Genomic DNA, 17,735 nt, shown 5'->3' with positions numbered 1-17,735 from the left:
GTTTGTAAGTCAAGGATTACCTAAATATAAAATATCTAAAATATTAAAATACAAAATATTTATACTTTATGCTGTCAAATATTGGGCTGATACCTTCCTCCCCATTTTCCATCACCCATCGCTCACTTACCTTCTGAAGATCTTCTTCTGGAAGTTCCAGAGATTGTGTTGAGGAAAGAGAGCAGGCCCTGCAGTCAGTCATAAATGCAGGCAGATTGCCAAGCATCTAAATTTTGTTCACATAACTGCAGGGGCAGCGCAATGGCCATATCTTTGAAACCAGGTCATAAGTAGGGGGTCTGCTGTAACTTTGAATAGCCACTGAGTGACCAGTCACAAATCAAGGACTACCTGTATCTATAAATCTATATAACTGACAGCTATTTCTAAACCCCTTCTAACTCTCCCTTAGAATTAAGCAATGGTATTCATTGTGCTTGGCTTATATCAACAATTAAAAACCCAGAACCATAAGGTTTAAACAAGCTGGAGATCTCTTTATGTAAATCAAATTAAAAATATCAAATGTGATCCCGCTTATAGTTGATCTAATTCAGCATTCTTTTTTTTTTCCCAGGGTGACTACTAGATGGTCATTTTAACATCAGATCTTTATAGGAAAATCAAGCACACCGCTTTTTTAAAAACTAATATATGATAATCACAATTGAACTCTCTTTGCATGTTTAACTATGAAAAACACGCTCTGATATTTGCCAAAATTGTTTTGATCATGTCAATTAATCAATGTCACCATATCACACGACACTGAATTCTGCATAAGCAGACATCTTGTTATATATCCTTGTCAAAATGTTGATGCTTCCACCTTTAAATTCATAAAAGTTAAGACATAGCAAATGATAAATCCAGGCAAGGTTGCATATTTTTGTTTTTGGGGAAAAGATATTTAACTCTCTTCTTGGGAAAACCAAAGAAAATAAAACTGGGTAATAGGTTCTGTAAACTCGATGAGATATGAATAGCAGTTAAATAAGACCAGATTTATGTGGTCATTAGAAGATAATGATCTGTTTGTTCCTAGAAGAACGACTTTAATTACACAATTAAGGTTTAGATTGTTTTCATTATGCATAGGAGCGTATTACAAATTCAGGTTTCTCGGTCATTTCTTTCTCCATTATGAAATCCAGTTTGCTTCCATTCTAATTTTAGAAGCTCCTAGTACACGGATGTAGTACACATTTTATGTCTCAAAAGTAAACTTTATTTGTTTGCTAATTTGAAACTTACTTGGATTTTTCATCAGTTACAAGATCAATAATACATTAGAACATATAGTGAGAATGTATGCAACACAAAACATTTCAGCTATATTGAAATGGAAAATAGGGCATTTTCTACGAATATCTAGAATATAGCATGTAGGAATGAGACAGTGTAATCAAAGAGTACCAAAATATATTAAGATTATGATTGTGTGCCATTAAGTCAGTGTCAGCTCTTAGCAGTTACATACCATAGATATTTTTTTCAGGATGATCTAGCCTTTACCAAGTCCTTCAGGTCTTAAAAGAGTGTAGTCTTCTCTGCTGTAAGACCTTGTTGATGGTAATCTTCTTTTTCTCTTCCCTTCCACATTTCCCACTTCTCCAGAGAGCTAACTCTCTTCGTATACTATGTCCAAAAACTTTGATAGTTTGAACATTTGTGCCTCAAGTAAGATTTGTTCTATGATCCATTTGCCTGTTTTCTTGGCTATCCATGGTATATTCTCAGGTGCCTTCTCCAAAGTTCAACAACACCAAAGTTCAAAAGCAGTCAGTCCTCTTTTAATCCTCCTTCTTCAAAGTCCACCTTTCGCTTCCATAGAAAAATCACAGAAAAATCCACTGCCTACATGACTCTCATCTTTGTATGTAAAGATACATCTTAACATCTGAATATCTTTCTCAAGGTCTTCACTGCTAAATTACCAAGTATTAGTCTGCAGTGTGTTTCTTGTGTGCTGGTTCCTTCATTGTTTAATAACTAAGGCAGAAATCATCCACTACTGCAGTATCTTCATTGCCAAAGTTTAGGTTGGTTGCTGTACCTTGTTGTCATTAGTTTTATTTTCTTCATATTTAACCTTAGCCTGTGTTTTCATTAAGAGAGCCATTTTGGTGTGGTGGTTAAGGCAGCAGGCTAGAAACCAGGAGATCATGAGTTCTAGTCCCACTTTAGGCACAAAGCCAAATGGGTGACCTTTGGCCAGTCATTCTCTCTCAGCCCTAGGAAGGAGGCAATGGCAAACCACTTCTGAAAAAACCTTGCGAGGAAAACTGCAGGAACAACCTCCAAGAATCGGACATGATTGAACAGAAGAAAAAAACATTTTCATTATACTCGTTTCATTACCAGAGCTTGCAAATTATTTGCATTTTCAGCTATCAGAATAGTGCCATTAGCATACGTGCAGTTATTGAAGTTTCTTCTTCTAATTTTAAACCCATACTCATCTTCTTTAATTGGTACTTAGTATTCACTTCAAATCAGCTGGGGTAATGGTATGTTCTTTAATTCTGGCAGCAGCAGAATAGAGTTGGTGTGACTTTCTTGGTCCTATTTGCTCCCAACCAGCGGTTAATACCATTGATTGTAGTTTTATTTTGAACCATGTCAAAAATGTTGGGAGTAGTTGCCACTATGCTTCACCGGTGTTCCTTCTTTCTCCTTTTTCTACCCCATTCAGTGTTAGTCAATAGAAAAAATGAAACCTGAAATCTTACTTTATGGGGTTTTTCAGGACTTGGGACTCTCTCTACTGATATTCAACGTGTACACAAAGCCCTTGGGTGAAGTCATCTGTTAGCTTGGGTCATGCATCAATCAATATCTTTGAAGGTGGAGGATGGGAAAACTGGACAGGAACTTTCCATACACAGTTCTCTATTTACAGTGACAATTAATATACACAGTCACCTTTACAAGTTGTCGATATACAGTTCCTTGCAAAAAGTTTCACATGGAGCTTTTTGCACTGTCTTACCTGTTTCATTCAGCCCCTCGCTCGCTCCTGCAGTTTCTTTCTGTGATTTCACTTTATAGCTTGCTGACAGTCTAGGGAGACGAATGGAAAGAAAGGAAAATAACTCTTTTTTTGGTCTTCCTGGATTCCAGCACTTTTGTCAAGTTATCTGTGCTGACATCTGGTCTGTTGTTCAAAAACAACAATTCATTCAGCAGATCTCTCTCTTGGGTCCTGCTTGTTCCCACTGGGCATCCAGCTGCAGATTTTTCCTTTTTGATAACACACAGGATCATGAATCCATGCTATATAAAAACATCTCCAGCCAACAATCTCCTCTTCCCTTACTTGATGCTTTTGTGCTTTTATATTTTTACAACTATAAGGCAGATGTGCCTGCATCTGGGTGTCTTAATTAAGTGCAAAGCTTTTGGTATCTATACAACACTGAGCCTGGTCCACAGGGGGGAAAAGCTTTAACCTTGAGAGCATTGCATAATTCCAGGTCTGTCAGGATACATCTTGACCCTGGTCTAGACAGGCAATGCTGTCAGGATCCTTTCCTAAGTCCTGGAGGGTCTTGGGTCCTAATATGTGTTTAGATATTAAGAGCCATAATTTCACACAGTGAGGAAAGTGGGAGGATCTACATACAGTCATTAGAGAGGTAATTGTAAATGTGTCTATGGCCCAGAAAACAATCAGGTACAGAGCTTGTCTTACAACCACAATTGAGCCCAACATTTCTGCTGCTAAGCAAGACAGTTGTTAAGTGAGTTTTGCCCCATTTTATGACCTTTCTTGCACTAATTGTTAAATGAATCACTGCAGTTGTTCAGTTAGTAACATGGTTATTAAGTGAATCTAGCTTCTCATTGACGTTGCTTGTCAAAAGGTCACAAAAGGTGATCACATGATCCCAGGACACTGCAATTGCTGTAAATACATGCCAGTTGCTCAGCATCTGAATTTTGATCACATGACCATAGGGATATATCAATGGTCGTGAATGTGAAAAACAGCCTTAAGTCACTTTTTTCAGGCCATTTTAACTTTGAACGGTCACTAACCAAACTGTTGTAAGTCAAAGACCACCTGTACACTACATTACTACTTAACCACAAGCATTTGAGCTGAAATTATTGCATAAAGAATCAGCCAAAGTAATAATAAAAAAATCTGCAATAGGAAGAAAAAATATACTTCCATTCTTATCCTTATTTTATTTAAGTGCTTGGTTTCATGCTGCATATTGTTAATTACATTCATGATTCTTTCAGAGGAAAACCTAAATCGGGATACCTGCTTCAGCTATGTTAGTTTTAGACAGTTGCATGAATCAAAACAAATAAGAACAGAAAAAAAGGATTTGAAAAGGATTTGTATTGTGATCAAGTAGGCATACTGATAAAGCTGCTCCTAACAATTCTTTGAACAAGGTGTCTGTCTAGGTTGCCAACATCTATTTAGCAACAAGGACATGTTTTCCATAACTTTGTTGCCATCTATTGGTTATTTGGATTTTTACTATCCAAATATGATAGCTCTATGATTTATTAATCAAAAAGTGAAGAAGGTAGGGAAAATCGTTCAGAATCTATCAAGCAATGTCTGGAAGCAAATCAACTGGTTCTCAAGGGCTAATGAGCAACCTCTGGAAGAATGTGCAAATTGAAGTTATTCTACTTCAAGTTATTTCACTTTTGATTGGTTCTATCTTGTACTCTACAAGATTTTATATGCATTTCAATTATTTTTTAAAAAGTTTAGACATACAGTTTGATTCAGTTGTTTATTTTCCTTCCTCAATACCCATATACCGAGGCAGGTGCGTGCACTAAAATAGCACAATTTTACGGAATATATTATGGCAAGCAATTATTAGAGAGTGACAGCATGTGGATAGATTTTGTGGAGTAATTGGTTTGCTCCAACAATGGGTATATTTTTAAATTGATCTTAACTTAGTTTCTCTCTGCCCAAAAATCTTCTTCATTAATATTTTTATCTTTTTATTCTCAGGGGGGGCAGGGAGGATGAGGAAAGCCGTGTTTTGCTGCCACAATACTGGCTGTGCCCATGTTATGCTACACATATGAAAGGAAGAGCTTTGCGCAAAACCACTTTCATCATTTTGAATTAAGCATCGGATCCTGTGGATAACTCTATAACGCAGTATAATTTTTGTAGTCTTGCTGCAATGAAACAGATACAGTATGCAGCTCTAGCTTATATGTGACTGATATTTTTTTAAAAGCAATAATAGTACCCTGCTAATGGCAATCACACATTTGTATTTTATTTATTTATTTATTTATTTATTTATTTAGTTAGTTAGTTAGTTAGTTAGTTAGTTAGTTAGTTAGTTAGTTAGTTAGTTAGTTAGTTAGTTAGTTAGTTTTTATACCGCCCTTCTCCCGAAGGACTCAGGGCGGTGCACAGCCAAAGATAAAACAAGTAACCATATAAAATTTAAAAACAATTTAAAAACACATTAAATAATTTGGCCCCGATGTCATTAAAACAAAAACAACCCATTAAAACAACCCATTAAAACCCATTAAAAAGTATTTTAAAAAGACACAAAAGGAACTCATATAGAATAAGGGTGCCCATTTCACAGTTTTCTACATACTCTGGTGAACTCTATGAAGAACAAATTCTGATTTTTTTTACAGAGGTATACAAGAAATACTCATTTTATAATTATGATGTATTTTGGATCAAGAGTATTGGTCTCTGGATCTGCTTCAGAGTTTTAAAGCCTTTCCTTAAATCCATCATTATTGCAAATATATTTCTGAAGGCAAAGCTTCTGGATCTTGTTTGGTACCAAAATATTAAAATCTTGAGTTCTGTCACACAGTTTACAAAAAAAAAAAAACCACCTAGTATTTCTGGTGTCCACAGAGCTCAGGATGCAAAGAAATGTGTATATTCTGAAGAGAAAAAAAAAGAATATACATTGATGTGTTTATGTACACAAATAATAAAGCCTGCATGCAGAATTTGGAAGGGGGGTGTCATATGGACAGATGTGTACGAACTACCGGAAAGAGGAAACCAAGATGGTGCTTAAAAATCTAATAAGAGCATAATGTTAGTACATTTTGATTTTCACCAGTCTCAAAACTGAATATATGAATAGGAATATGTTTTTGATATTTTGCACCTGTAACCAAAATAAATAACCCAGACCCACAAAACAGGGCAGAAACTCACTAGAGAAAATGTTTGTAAGCACTCCTGTAGATGCTGTTTTTAGCCTAACATTTATGCAGTCACACAAAGTATGAAAAACATTAAGCGACATACCTATAGTTACAATATGACTGCTATATTTGTAATACTTAAATGTTTCCCTCAAGGCATATTTGCCGAGGCTTCTTTTGACCTAGGTCTAAATGTTATTATATTCTATGTACAACATATGGAGCTGCTTTTCCGATATTTGCTTGCAGTTATGTACATGCATAAAATATTATACTTGTTTCAAGCCATTATATATAATGACTGAGTTAAGTTAAATTTGTGGCCCCAAATCTACACATGCAAGATATTTTTAAAAGGTTAGAAAACTCCTTTTCCTCAACGTTCTGTGCCTATTGCCAAAGGCCAAATCTTGTTCTGTGCAAACATCTGTAAAAAAAAAAAAAAAAAAAAAAAAAAAGGACCTTGTTATTAGGATTCATGGTGCAAGGAAAACCAATTATCATGGCCAATTATATTCAGAAAGCCTGCTACCCAAAAGTTATTAGAAAGGTATTTGCAAACTGAGAATGTTTAGTACATGTCTACTTAATTCGAAGTTGTCCCAATTCACATTATTGGGCACACTTTAAATAATGCCTCCATAGATATTTAACCCAAAACATAAAATTTATTCAAGACAAAAGTTTTCACATTTCAAATTGAAAACTGTTATCAACTCCCATTTCTCTAGATGCTACTCATCATATATGAACAAACATTTATTGTTAAAGGTACTGCGGGTAAGAAAACAAAAATATGCAAATATATGTATAGATCAAAATGTAAATTTTCTTGCAAGTTTTCAAGCATTTTACATCTTCTGTGTACTGTTTCTTTTTTAAAAGATCTGTTAAAAAGTTTCTTCTGGTTACTAAAATTAGTGACTCAACTACATTTGGAATAAATATGTCCAGGAATAGTTTGTAAAAAATGATGAAACGTTCAGAGGTATTAATATCTCAGTGAATTTAATCCCAAAAGAAAAAAGAAAGATATTCACATTTTTAAACCATTCATTCACAGTTAAGTTTTAATATGTGTCATGGCACATAATATACAGTAGATGTGACACATAATTCAATTACACATTGATATTGGACCGTACTGACATTTGTTCATCTCAAATACATAGCTCATGTAGGGTGTTAACAAGTAACCTGAGAATTTATGTTTGAATTCCTTCATTCAAATTCATTTGAATTCAGCAACTTAAGTCCAAACGAGACAGGACCTGAGGGCAGACTGTGCAAAGAGGTCTCAGAGACAGTCCATCACATAACAGCAGGGTGTAAGATGCAACAGGAATAGCATACACAGAACAGCACAACCAAGTACAGGTAGTCCTCGACTTACGACCACAATTGCGCCCAACATTTATGCTGCTAAGTGAGACATTTGTTAAGTCAATTTTTCCCCATTTTATGACCTTTCTTGCCACCATTGTTAAGTTAGTAACATTGTTGTTAAGTGAATCTGGCTTTCCTATTGACTTTGCTTGTCACAAGGTCACATGATCCCAGGACACTACAATGGTCACAGATATGAGTCAGTTGCCAAGCATCTGAATTTTGATCATGTGACCATGGGGATGCTGCAAACATCTTCAAGTGTAAAAAACGGTCATAGATTACTTTTTTCCGTGCCTTTGTAAATTTGAAAGGCCACTAAATGAACTGTTGTAAGTTCTGTAGTTGGTATTATGTACAGAATATAGGCTAGACCAGGGGTGGACAATTTTGCCAAGGGGCCCCATGAGAAACTGAAACTGTTGTGAAGGGTTGAACCTGATCTGATGTCTTCAGACTCCATCACCTCAGCTGCTCCAGGCAAAGGGTGAATGCTGTGCAGGCGAAGAAAACCATTTTCTCTCTCTGCCCTCTCATGGCCACCAGCCAAATGAAGGAGCACATACTAATTGTGCAGAGCCGGACCTGTCTCAGCTTCCTCTGCAGCTTATGTGTAATTTCTGATTGACCTCAAACGGGCCTGACAGGAACAGCCAAAGGGCCAGATGCACCCCTTTGGAGATTCCAGAGAAGATCATAGCAACTAAGAGAGTGAAGATCCTGTGGAATCCTGTGGAATCCTATGGGCAGATAGGTACTGGCAAAACAACTAGACATCATGGTAGCAGACAAGGACCTGAAGACAAGCAGTGGTTGCTAGATGTAGTGATGCCAAATGACAACAACTTCATAAAGAAGGGGTATGAGAAGCTGGAGAGATATCAGAACCTGGAGACGATATGGAAAGTAAAAACCAAAGTGGTCCCAATGGTGGTAAGAACACTCAGGGTTGTGACTTCTAAGCTGGGAGGGTGGCTCCAACACATCCTAGAAACAACTTCAGAGCTGTCTGTCCAGTGCATTGTTAGGAGCAACTAAGATGCTAGGCAATACTCTCAAACTCCCAGGCTTCTGATAAAGGCCCTGAGATTGAGGAAGACACAGACCACCCAGAGCAGTGAGAAGAGAATTATTATATATGAAATATGATAATCCCCAAGTCAGAAAGTGTGTGAAAAATCTCGAATATTAGAAATGTTTCAAATGTAGCATATCACTCCCTTTTGGACTGTGGTTTTACATGGATTCTTACTCCTTCTATTCAACTGCAGTGTATTGTTACTAAACCTCTAAGTGAGTATATAAAAAATTACAGCTCTTACAGTTTATGTTTCACTTTAAATCACTAAACAAATACATATTTTATCCTTTCTCTAGTCTAAAACTTTTATGTGTTCCTGGCAAGGAGAAAGTCTGTGTTTCACCTTAGATTTTGCTGTGGGATTCACATGTTTTGACAATAAAACAAAGGTAAGTAGCATCAGAAAATAAAATATAAAATATGTTATGCTATTACTTTAGGAAATATGAATGTCAATTTCTGGAGTGGGAAAAAATCCGATTTTCACATTTCAAAGGGTGGAAGATTAGAAACTGAGCTGTGCTTTGATTGAGTAAAGAGAAGGCCACTCTATGGATAGATTGGGAAAAACTTGGTTCTTCAGAATCTATGGCCCTGCTGCTCCTCTGACTCACTTTGAGAATTAGGAAAATGTCTACCTGATCTATGCTTGTTTCTCACAGCAAAAGCATAATAATAAGAGGGGAAAACAATCTTCTTTCTTTCTTTTCAGTTCTTCCCATCTGCCTTCAAAATTTCCCCCACCCACTCACCAGAACAGTTCAATGTATTGATTAAAATGTATGTTTAGAAAGAACGCAATATTGAACAATTGCATAGTGAAGAAAGTTCTAAAATGTTTGAACAATAAATCAGACTGGCTGTTTTCCAAAATAAATATAGTGAAAAAATCATTTGAAAGATAATAAATGTATAATACTACATTTAAAAAGCTATTGGAAACATTGCTGGATATATCAAGTAAGCTATATTTAAACAACACATTGGATTTAAAAACTGCAAATTTAATTGAAAGGGAGAACACTTGACTTAAATCAAATTAGCCAATTCACTTTCATTTCCAAAGAAATTATTACCTCTTTAATACCTTTCTCAATGTTTAACCATGGAACAGTATGTTTAATCAATAAAATACTTCTCTAACTAAATCAATTTATTAGACAAGTCTATGAAATGCTGAATCATAGCAAGCAAGCTCATATTCTTTCATGAATATAAAGAACAGAACTTTAAATCCAGAAATCCATTAAAATAGGAGGAAAAGTAAAGAAGTGATGGATCTACTATGAACGTATAATTTATTTAGTACTATTAAAATAAATATGTCAAACTGCTTAGTTTATTATATATACCATGTAAATATTTACAGCAAAATATTCCTGAGAATATACAAAGCATAGCCATTGGTCTTATTCAAATTAAACTGAGGCCAGATGTGTATCTAAAATGGGATGCTGTTCTACAGTGCAGGTGAATACCAACATGTAGTAGTTCTTTATTATGCTCATTGACTAAAATTGTGAAAGTTAACAAATTAATTGAGCAATATAAACATAAACGTATAATTAAAACTAAGATGGCTGGAGTTTCTGTCTAGAGGAGGCCTATCATTTTGAGATCCTGATTACTAAGTGTTTTGAATTGATTTTCATTAGAATAGTTTATTTGGTTGGTTGGTTGGTTGGTTGGTTGGTTGGTTGGTTGGTTGGTTGGAGCTCAAATTGTGCAGCCATACATATTTAAAAAATAAATAATCAGCAATCACCTATCTTATGTTACAAACAGTATTTACCACATTCAAGGAAATAGAAATATATTGGGCTAGTAGGAGTAACTGCATAAATTTAATCATAATTGTCTGGGTACATCATCAAATGAGTTATGAAGCCTGCCCTGGCATCATTAGAGAAACTGCAACGTAACACAAAATGGGTTGTGGGTTCTGTGGCTGCTTCTCCACAAGGGGAATAATCTTAGCTCTTTAAGAAATTATTTATATTTGCCTTTGAGAAGTTGGAACGGCATGAAAACATGCTGATGTTAGCTCTTTTTGGAATGTGAGATGTTAATGGATTTAAATACCTTGTTGGCTTGAAAAAAAAGGCTTTTGATTACTCAGAAAGACATTCCTGGATAAGACAGATTGGCCCAGTTGGCCTTCCCAGGCTCTAATACTTTGCTTAACTACAGTAAGTGCATGGTCATAAGCCATCGTCAAAAAATTTTTTTTGAGAAGCCATAGAGCTGACGTTTTTGCAAGGATAATCTTTTCTTTTTCTTTTTTTTAAGTCAAGTTTTATTGGTCCCCCCCCCCCCTCCACACACACACATTCACCCACATCTTTTTTGAACAGAGTATTGGCCATATCTTATCTTATAAAATTTATCAAATTTAAATACATTTTACTCAATTATAATTTTTGCCACAATTTTCTTTTTTCCCTTTTTTTAATTATATCTCAATATTTCTTTGCTTACTTATATAAACAACATCTTCATTAGCCCTCAAATTCTAATTTTCCTGCTTATTCATATTTATTCTCTTTTATTTTTTCATTCTTTATCTTAGTATATTTATATATGTTCGGGGTTGCCTTTCTTCCATTTCATCTTTTTTGTTGTACAGTAATCTTTCTTCTCAAACTGGCATCTCCCTCTCTTCTTTCCTTCTTACTTTCTTTTTTCCTCCTCTCCTTCTCCTCTCTACTTCCTCTTCCTTTCTCCTTCTCCTCTTTTCTTTCTCTCTGTCTAGCCCTCTCTCCTACTCTAATTTCTTCCTTCCTCCCCTCTCTTCCATCCCTCTCTCTTCTCCCCTTCTTTTCCATCTCTTTACTCTCTACTCCTCTTTCATCTATCTCTATTGCTGTATTCATTTTCAATTTAATATTTTCCACTATGGTGTCCAGGCAACCCCGATCTTTCTCATTTATTAAAAATATCACTTGAAATTCCCCTCCTCTTTTTAATTATTAACAAATATTTCAACTTATTGCATTTTTTCCTTGAAACCATTGTTAAAATAATCTCCCAACCCTTCCTTTTTTCCCTTTAACAATGTATTTCTTGCATTTTACTTCTTACAAGCCTGTCATTTACATCGTTTACTAACATTCCATTTTCATTCAATTTTACATTTCAATTTCAATTCCCATCTTAATTTCAATTAATTCTTTTGCTTTTGTTGCTTTTATTTCTCTCCACTTAGTGCTTCCTCCAACATCAAAAACAGTTCATTTTTTTTCCACATTTCATCTACTGATCTATTTTACATTAAACAGTATTTTCACATACAATTTCTACAACTAACATCCTTCTCTTTATATTAATATTTTCACTGACTCTTAACCATTTTCTTTTAAACACTCCCCAACCTCCACTGGAAAAAGGTAAGGGAATGGGAAAAAGGGAAGAAAGCATCAAGAAATGGGATTGCGGGAAGGATGATCTTTTCTATATTGATTCATAATTAGTGTCCATATGCAAAGATCACAGATCTTCCAACTAAAGCTACAACTTTAGCCAATGGGCAATAATGTTAAGAATTCTCCATTTCCTTGCAGAAGATTCTCTGGAGATTTAAATTTTCTCAGCTCAAGGGGTCATCAGATGATGGAAAAACTCGAGTTAAACTGCTTTTTCAGAATATTGAAACAAAACAAATTGAGACAAAGGTGAGTGTCATACTTTGCTGCATATAGAATATATACTATAGAAATAGAAAATATATCAAGGTAATCTAGGTTTCTAGTTCATATTGCAGAGGTAATCTATAGCATGATTTCTCTGTATTTCCACACAAAGTAGATTACCAATAACCAATCAGCATTGTTCTCATATTTATTATATCTTATTGTATTGAGCTGAGCTATTGATGTGACAGATATTTCAATTTCTATTTATAGATACACATTATTTAAAGATTAAAAGTTGGTGGATAAGTAACAATTGTTTAAAGAAACTAATTATTTATGATTTTGTGCCTAATCACATTACTTCTATTTATCAAATTCACCCATCGTATTCACAGTTGCTTTTCATTTACTTGTCTTCCTTTCTGCTTCAAAAAAAAAAAATGGCAAAGAAGTAAATATTATTCACGATTCAAAACACATAAAAGCATTCATAAATTTTCAGTCTAAGTTATAACTGCTCATTAGTATTCTATCTTCAATGGTGTTGGATGATTTCAGACCAGATGGTCACATCACTTGTTAGGCTGGGAACATGTGTACTTATTTACACATATATGATACACTCACATTTGCACTTGCACATGCATACATCCCCATATTTCCCCTCGAAGTGATATTAAGTGGAGCCAGTGTTGGAGGAAGCCATGAGATTTCATAGCTTTCCTTCCTGGTGATTCTGCCTTTCCACTCCATTGACGTCCTGTTCTTTTGGTCCAGCCTTTTTTTAAATCAACATTTGAGATAGTTGATTGGCTGGCTGGCTTGCAAAAAAAAAAAAAAAGTAATTTAAATTTTCCATGAGCCACATTTTTATTTTTATTTTTTGTATATAGAGTCAGTCAATGGTCCATGGACCTTCAATCTTTAGGTAAACAAAATATTATGCAGGTGAATATTTGGTTCAACAGATTTACAATTTAGCAATGTACCTAACTGGTATATTAGTGTATTCATAGTCCACTTCACAAACTATTTTTTCCTATTGAAATTTATACAAATGTTCCCCTTTTTCCTAAGTAATTTGAGATTTTCTCTAGTTGCACAAATTGTGCAAATATAGGCACAGTAACTTTATGTTGATGCCCTGAGAACAGAAAAAGTTGATTAAGCAATCTGATAAGCAGAGTTTTCTAATTTTCATATTCTTTTTTGGATTCAAAAACTGCTAGAATGGGAGGAGAAGTAAGGTGGATAACTTGAATATTTATTATTAATGCAGTTTGTACTGTCACAATGGCCTAACATGTGATGGGATTTGCAGTTGCTGGATAGCAAAGTGTAGCCAATAATGAGAAACCCATTATGAAATCAAACAAGGTGAATTTCATTCCCCTTAAGCAGACAAACTAGCAAATGTCAGAAGAACAAAGCAGATGCTCTTGTAATAATTGTTCCCCCATTTTTTAATTGGTCATATAAGTTGTAAGACTGTAGGAACAAAGTAGACAAAGTAGAACCTTCTGCCAAAATTTGTTTCCTATTTCTCCTCCCAGCCATATAGAGAGCATACTCCAAACAAAAAAAATTCAAAAGGTTCCCAGCTTCTCTTAGAGCCTGGAAACATTCCTATGCTTCTATTTCCCTTGGAAATAACCTTTAATAGTCTTTTATTACGACAGTATTAGATAATATTTACTCCGTGGTTAAGATTCCTGTGAAAAAATATCCATTAAACAGCAGAAACTATGCCCAAAGGAAGAAATATTTTACAAAGCATAACTCCTGAACATTATACTACCTATGAGTGAAGTTGTAAAATCATAGGGGGAGAAATCAATATCCCAGTGAGAAGAACTTGGTGGGCTGATCCTTTAGAAGAAAAAAACAGACTGCGGACTCTCAGTTCAGCTTCAGACAAATGACACTCTTAGATTAGGACAAACAAATAAACCAAAGCTCTCAATGGGATGGCAATTTCGGGTTAGAGGGAACATTTTTCAGGGAGCTGGCTCTCAGAGGGGAGAAGGGCTATTTTCTGGTAGCCAAAAACATTTTCTTGTCTCTGACTGAGCTCTTTTAGCACTTGGTAGTCAGAGAGGAGAGTTAAAAAAGCTGGAGAAAAGAATTTAATCTCCATTTGGGGATTATTATTTTTTTTAAAAAAAGAAAACTCCTCCAGTCAAAACAGATTTTTTTTCCTCTAACAAGTAAGGCCACTGTATATATGGACCGAGGCTGTTTCAAATAAACTGGTCCATAACTGGGTTGAGTGGTCTATTCCCTGCTTTAATTTTTATCAGCACTGTTCCATGTCTGTTTTGTGGGAAGAAGTTTAGATTGCAGTCCAACAATTAATGACCTTGTTGACTTAAAAGGAAGCTTAAGTAAGTTTTCATATACAGTAGTTAAACACAGTTATTGGAATATGGAATAAATTTTCATTATTGATTGACAATTACAGTTCAATCTTTCATAAATAAAATAATAACTTTCCTAAATGTTCTGTGCATCACAATACAGTGTTTCTTTCATAAGCCTACTTTAAGAGCATTGGGATCAGAACTAAACCCTCTGTAACCATCTTTATAGCTCACTCTAGTATGATGAGGAACCATTGATGCACAGTTTTTAAGGATGACTTTTAAGCCACCTTGGATTCAGCTTAGGCACTCAGTCCATATTTAACTAATTTGCTCCTCAGAACATAATGAGGATACTTCATCAAATTCATTACATGCCAACAATCTATTAGCAAAGTTATTAAAACAATGAAATAAAACTAAGATTTTTATCCCAAGAAGTCCACAATGACTTCTAGTTAGACAGAATTATTTTAGAAAATGGAAAAATGGGCTTAGAAAAAGTCTTCCAAAGAATGAATGAGGCCTCATTAAAACTGTCTGGCTAGTTTTGAAACTGTTCACCTGTATCATCTCAGAGGAACCTTCACCATATCTAGAAGATGGCTTTGAGCAAAATCTGGTGATGGCCACCAATGTTCCAAAATTACTAATTATATCAGAATGCATTTTAACTTTTATATATTTAAAGATATATAAATGCATATATAAATGTGTATCTATATATATAAATATATATACACACACACACACACACATACACACACACACACCTGGTGGAGAAAAACCGACCATACACCCGAAGCCAAGCCAATAAACACAGACTGGGACTCCCAACCAATCAGAATGAAAAGGTGGAGCCATCCCAGACTACCAGCACCAGATTTGAAATAGTAACGGCAGTTACTGCAAAAGACCCCTCACATAAGCCTGATGATGGCAGATGAGATTCTGTCGAAACGTCGCTTCTACCCTTTTAGGGATATGTTCACAATTACACGGGAAGAAACCCGAAATATTAACTGTACACACATATATAACCATGAAAACTTACACACACACACACACACACACACACACACACACACACACACACACACACATATATATATATATATATATATATATATATATATATATATATATATATATATATATATATGTCTTTGGTTATTCGGGCTTTCTCCCGCGTAAAATTGGAAGTGTCTTGGCGACGTTTCGACGAAGTCTCATTCGTCTTCTTCAGGCTGGTGTTTTCAGCTTCGTGCTTCTAGGAGCAATGTGTGATCGCAGAAGCACGAAGCTGAAAACACCAGCCTGAAGATGACGAATGAGACTTCGTCGAAACGTCGCCAAGACACTTCCAATTTTACATGGGAAAAAGCCTGAATAACCAAAGACCTACACACAAACACCCGCAAAAACCTCAGAAAACAGATAGATAGATAGATAGATAGATAGATAGATAGATAGATAGATAGATAGATAGATAGATAGATAGATAGATATAGATATAGATATAGATATAGATATAGATATAGATATAGATATAGATATCTATAGATATCTATAGATATATAGATATATATACTGCTCAAAAAAATAAAGGGAACACAAGCAGAAGACATCCGAGATCTGAATGAATGAAATAGCTTTATTAAATACTTTGTTCTTTACATACAGTAGTTTATACACTGCTCAAACAACTAAAGGGAACACAAAACTACTGTATGTAACGAACAAAGTATTTAATAAGGCTATTTCATTCATTCAGATCTTGGATGTCTTCTGCTTGTGTTCCCTTTATTTTTTTGAGTAATGTATGTATGTATGTATGTATGTATGTGTGTATGTATATATATATATATATATATATATATATATATATATATATATATATATATATATATATATATATATATATATATATATAGTATATAGTATATATATATATATATATATAGTATATATATATATATAGTATATATATTTACTGTGTGTATGTGTGTGTTTCCTTTCTCAGCATCTTTTGTACATGGACTCATAGTTGATAAATTAAATTCTTCTCATATTATCCCCACTACATCAGATCAATTACCTTGAGCATTAAAATACTGACATGGCATTTTCAAGTGAAAAGATATATATAAAAGAAAGCCATTTTTTGTTAAATTAGAGAGCGTAATAATCTGTACGAAAAAATACTATTGATGCTTTTTGTTTCACCTTTTCCGTTTTTCTTATTTTCCTTTCAGGAACTAGAATTTCAAGATTTGACAGCAGTTTTAAACTGCATTCATTCATTTATAGCTGCTAAAGTTGCATCGGTGGATCCATCATTTATAGATAGCCAATTCATTGCAAGAAAATATACTTACAGTAATTAAGAGAACAATGTGTTGTGATTATAACAGATAAATTATTTTCTTAAAGAAAAAAAATTTCATGTGCACTATTACAATTCCATGTAATTTTATAACAGATCTATAGTTGTATTATCAATAAAAGCTACTAGTTTTCACATTTGATTCATCATTATTAAAGCTGATGAGTTAAGTTTTTATTCAAACTGAATCAGTTTATTGCCTAGCACCTAAAAGAATATATTCTTAAAATAATAACTTGTAATCTTATTTTAAACCTTTTTATCAAGCATTATCCATTTAACAATTTACTTGAGAACAGGAATTTTCTTAAATGCTAAAATATATTTGGAGACACAACTAAGCTTTATGTATAATGACTCAGTTGACTTGGTCAGGGGTCTGCAACCTTAAACACTCAAAGAGCCATTTGGACCCGTTTCCCTTAGAAAAGAAAACACCGGGAGCCACAAAACCTGGGTAAGCATGGTCAACTCAACGTCACTCACTCCCACCCAGTCACATGACACACACCCCTAGCCACACCTACCCAGCCGGCCTTTAGAGCAGAGAACCGGTTGTTAAAAAACACCGGAAGCCATAAAACCCTTTTGACATCTAAAATGATGTCCCCCTCTGATATATCTCTCTCCCCCTCTCTCTGTATTTCCCTTTCTCTCCCCCTCCTCTCTCTGTATCTCTGTCTCTATGTCTATCTGTCTCTCTCTCT

General features: G+C 34.7%; 1 protein-coding gene across 3 annotated transcripts in view; it reads left to right on the top strand.

The window, feature by feature from the left end:
• Positions 1-17,163, top strand: part of SNTG2 (syntrophin gamma 2) — a 256,219-nt gene extending 239,056 nt beyond the window's left edge. For all 3 annotated transcript variants that reach the window (XM_087882430.1, XM_087882429.1, XM_034432001.3), the window contains 3 exons: positions 8,947-9,039; positions 12,211-12,321; positions 16,898-17,163. In XM_087882430.1, coding sequence (XP_087738556.1) covers positions 8,947-9,039; positions 12,211-12,321; positions 16,898-17,029 — 336 coding nt within the window. In that variant the 3' untranslated portion in view covers positions 17,030-17,163. The remainder of the gene's footprint in view (positions 1-8,946; positions 9,040-12,210; positions 12,322-16,897) is intronic.
• Positions 17,164-17,735: the final 572 nt, after the last annotated feature.

Source organism: Pantherophis guttatus, chromosome 1, assembly GCF_059756535.1.
Source record: "Pantherophis guttatus breed Tessera chromosome 1, ASM5975653v1, whole genome shotgun sequence".
Taxonomy (NCBI): Eukaryota; Metazoa; Chordata; class Lepidosauria; order Squamata; family Colubridae; genus Pantherophis; species Pantherophis guttatus.
This window is presented reverse-complemented; position numbering and strand designations above follow the sequence as displayed.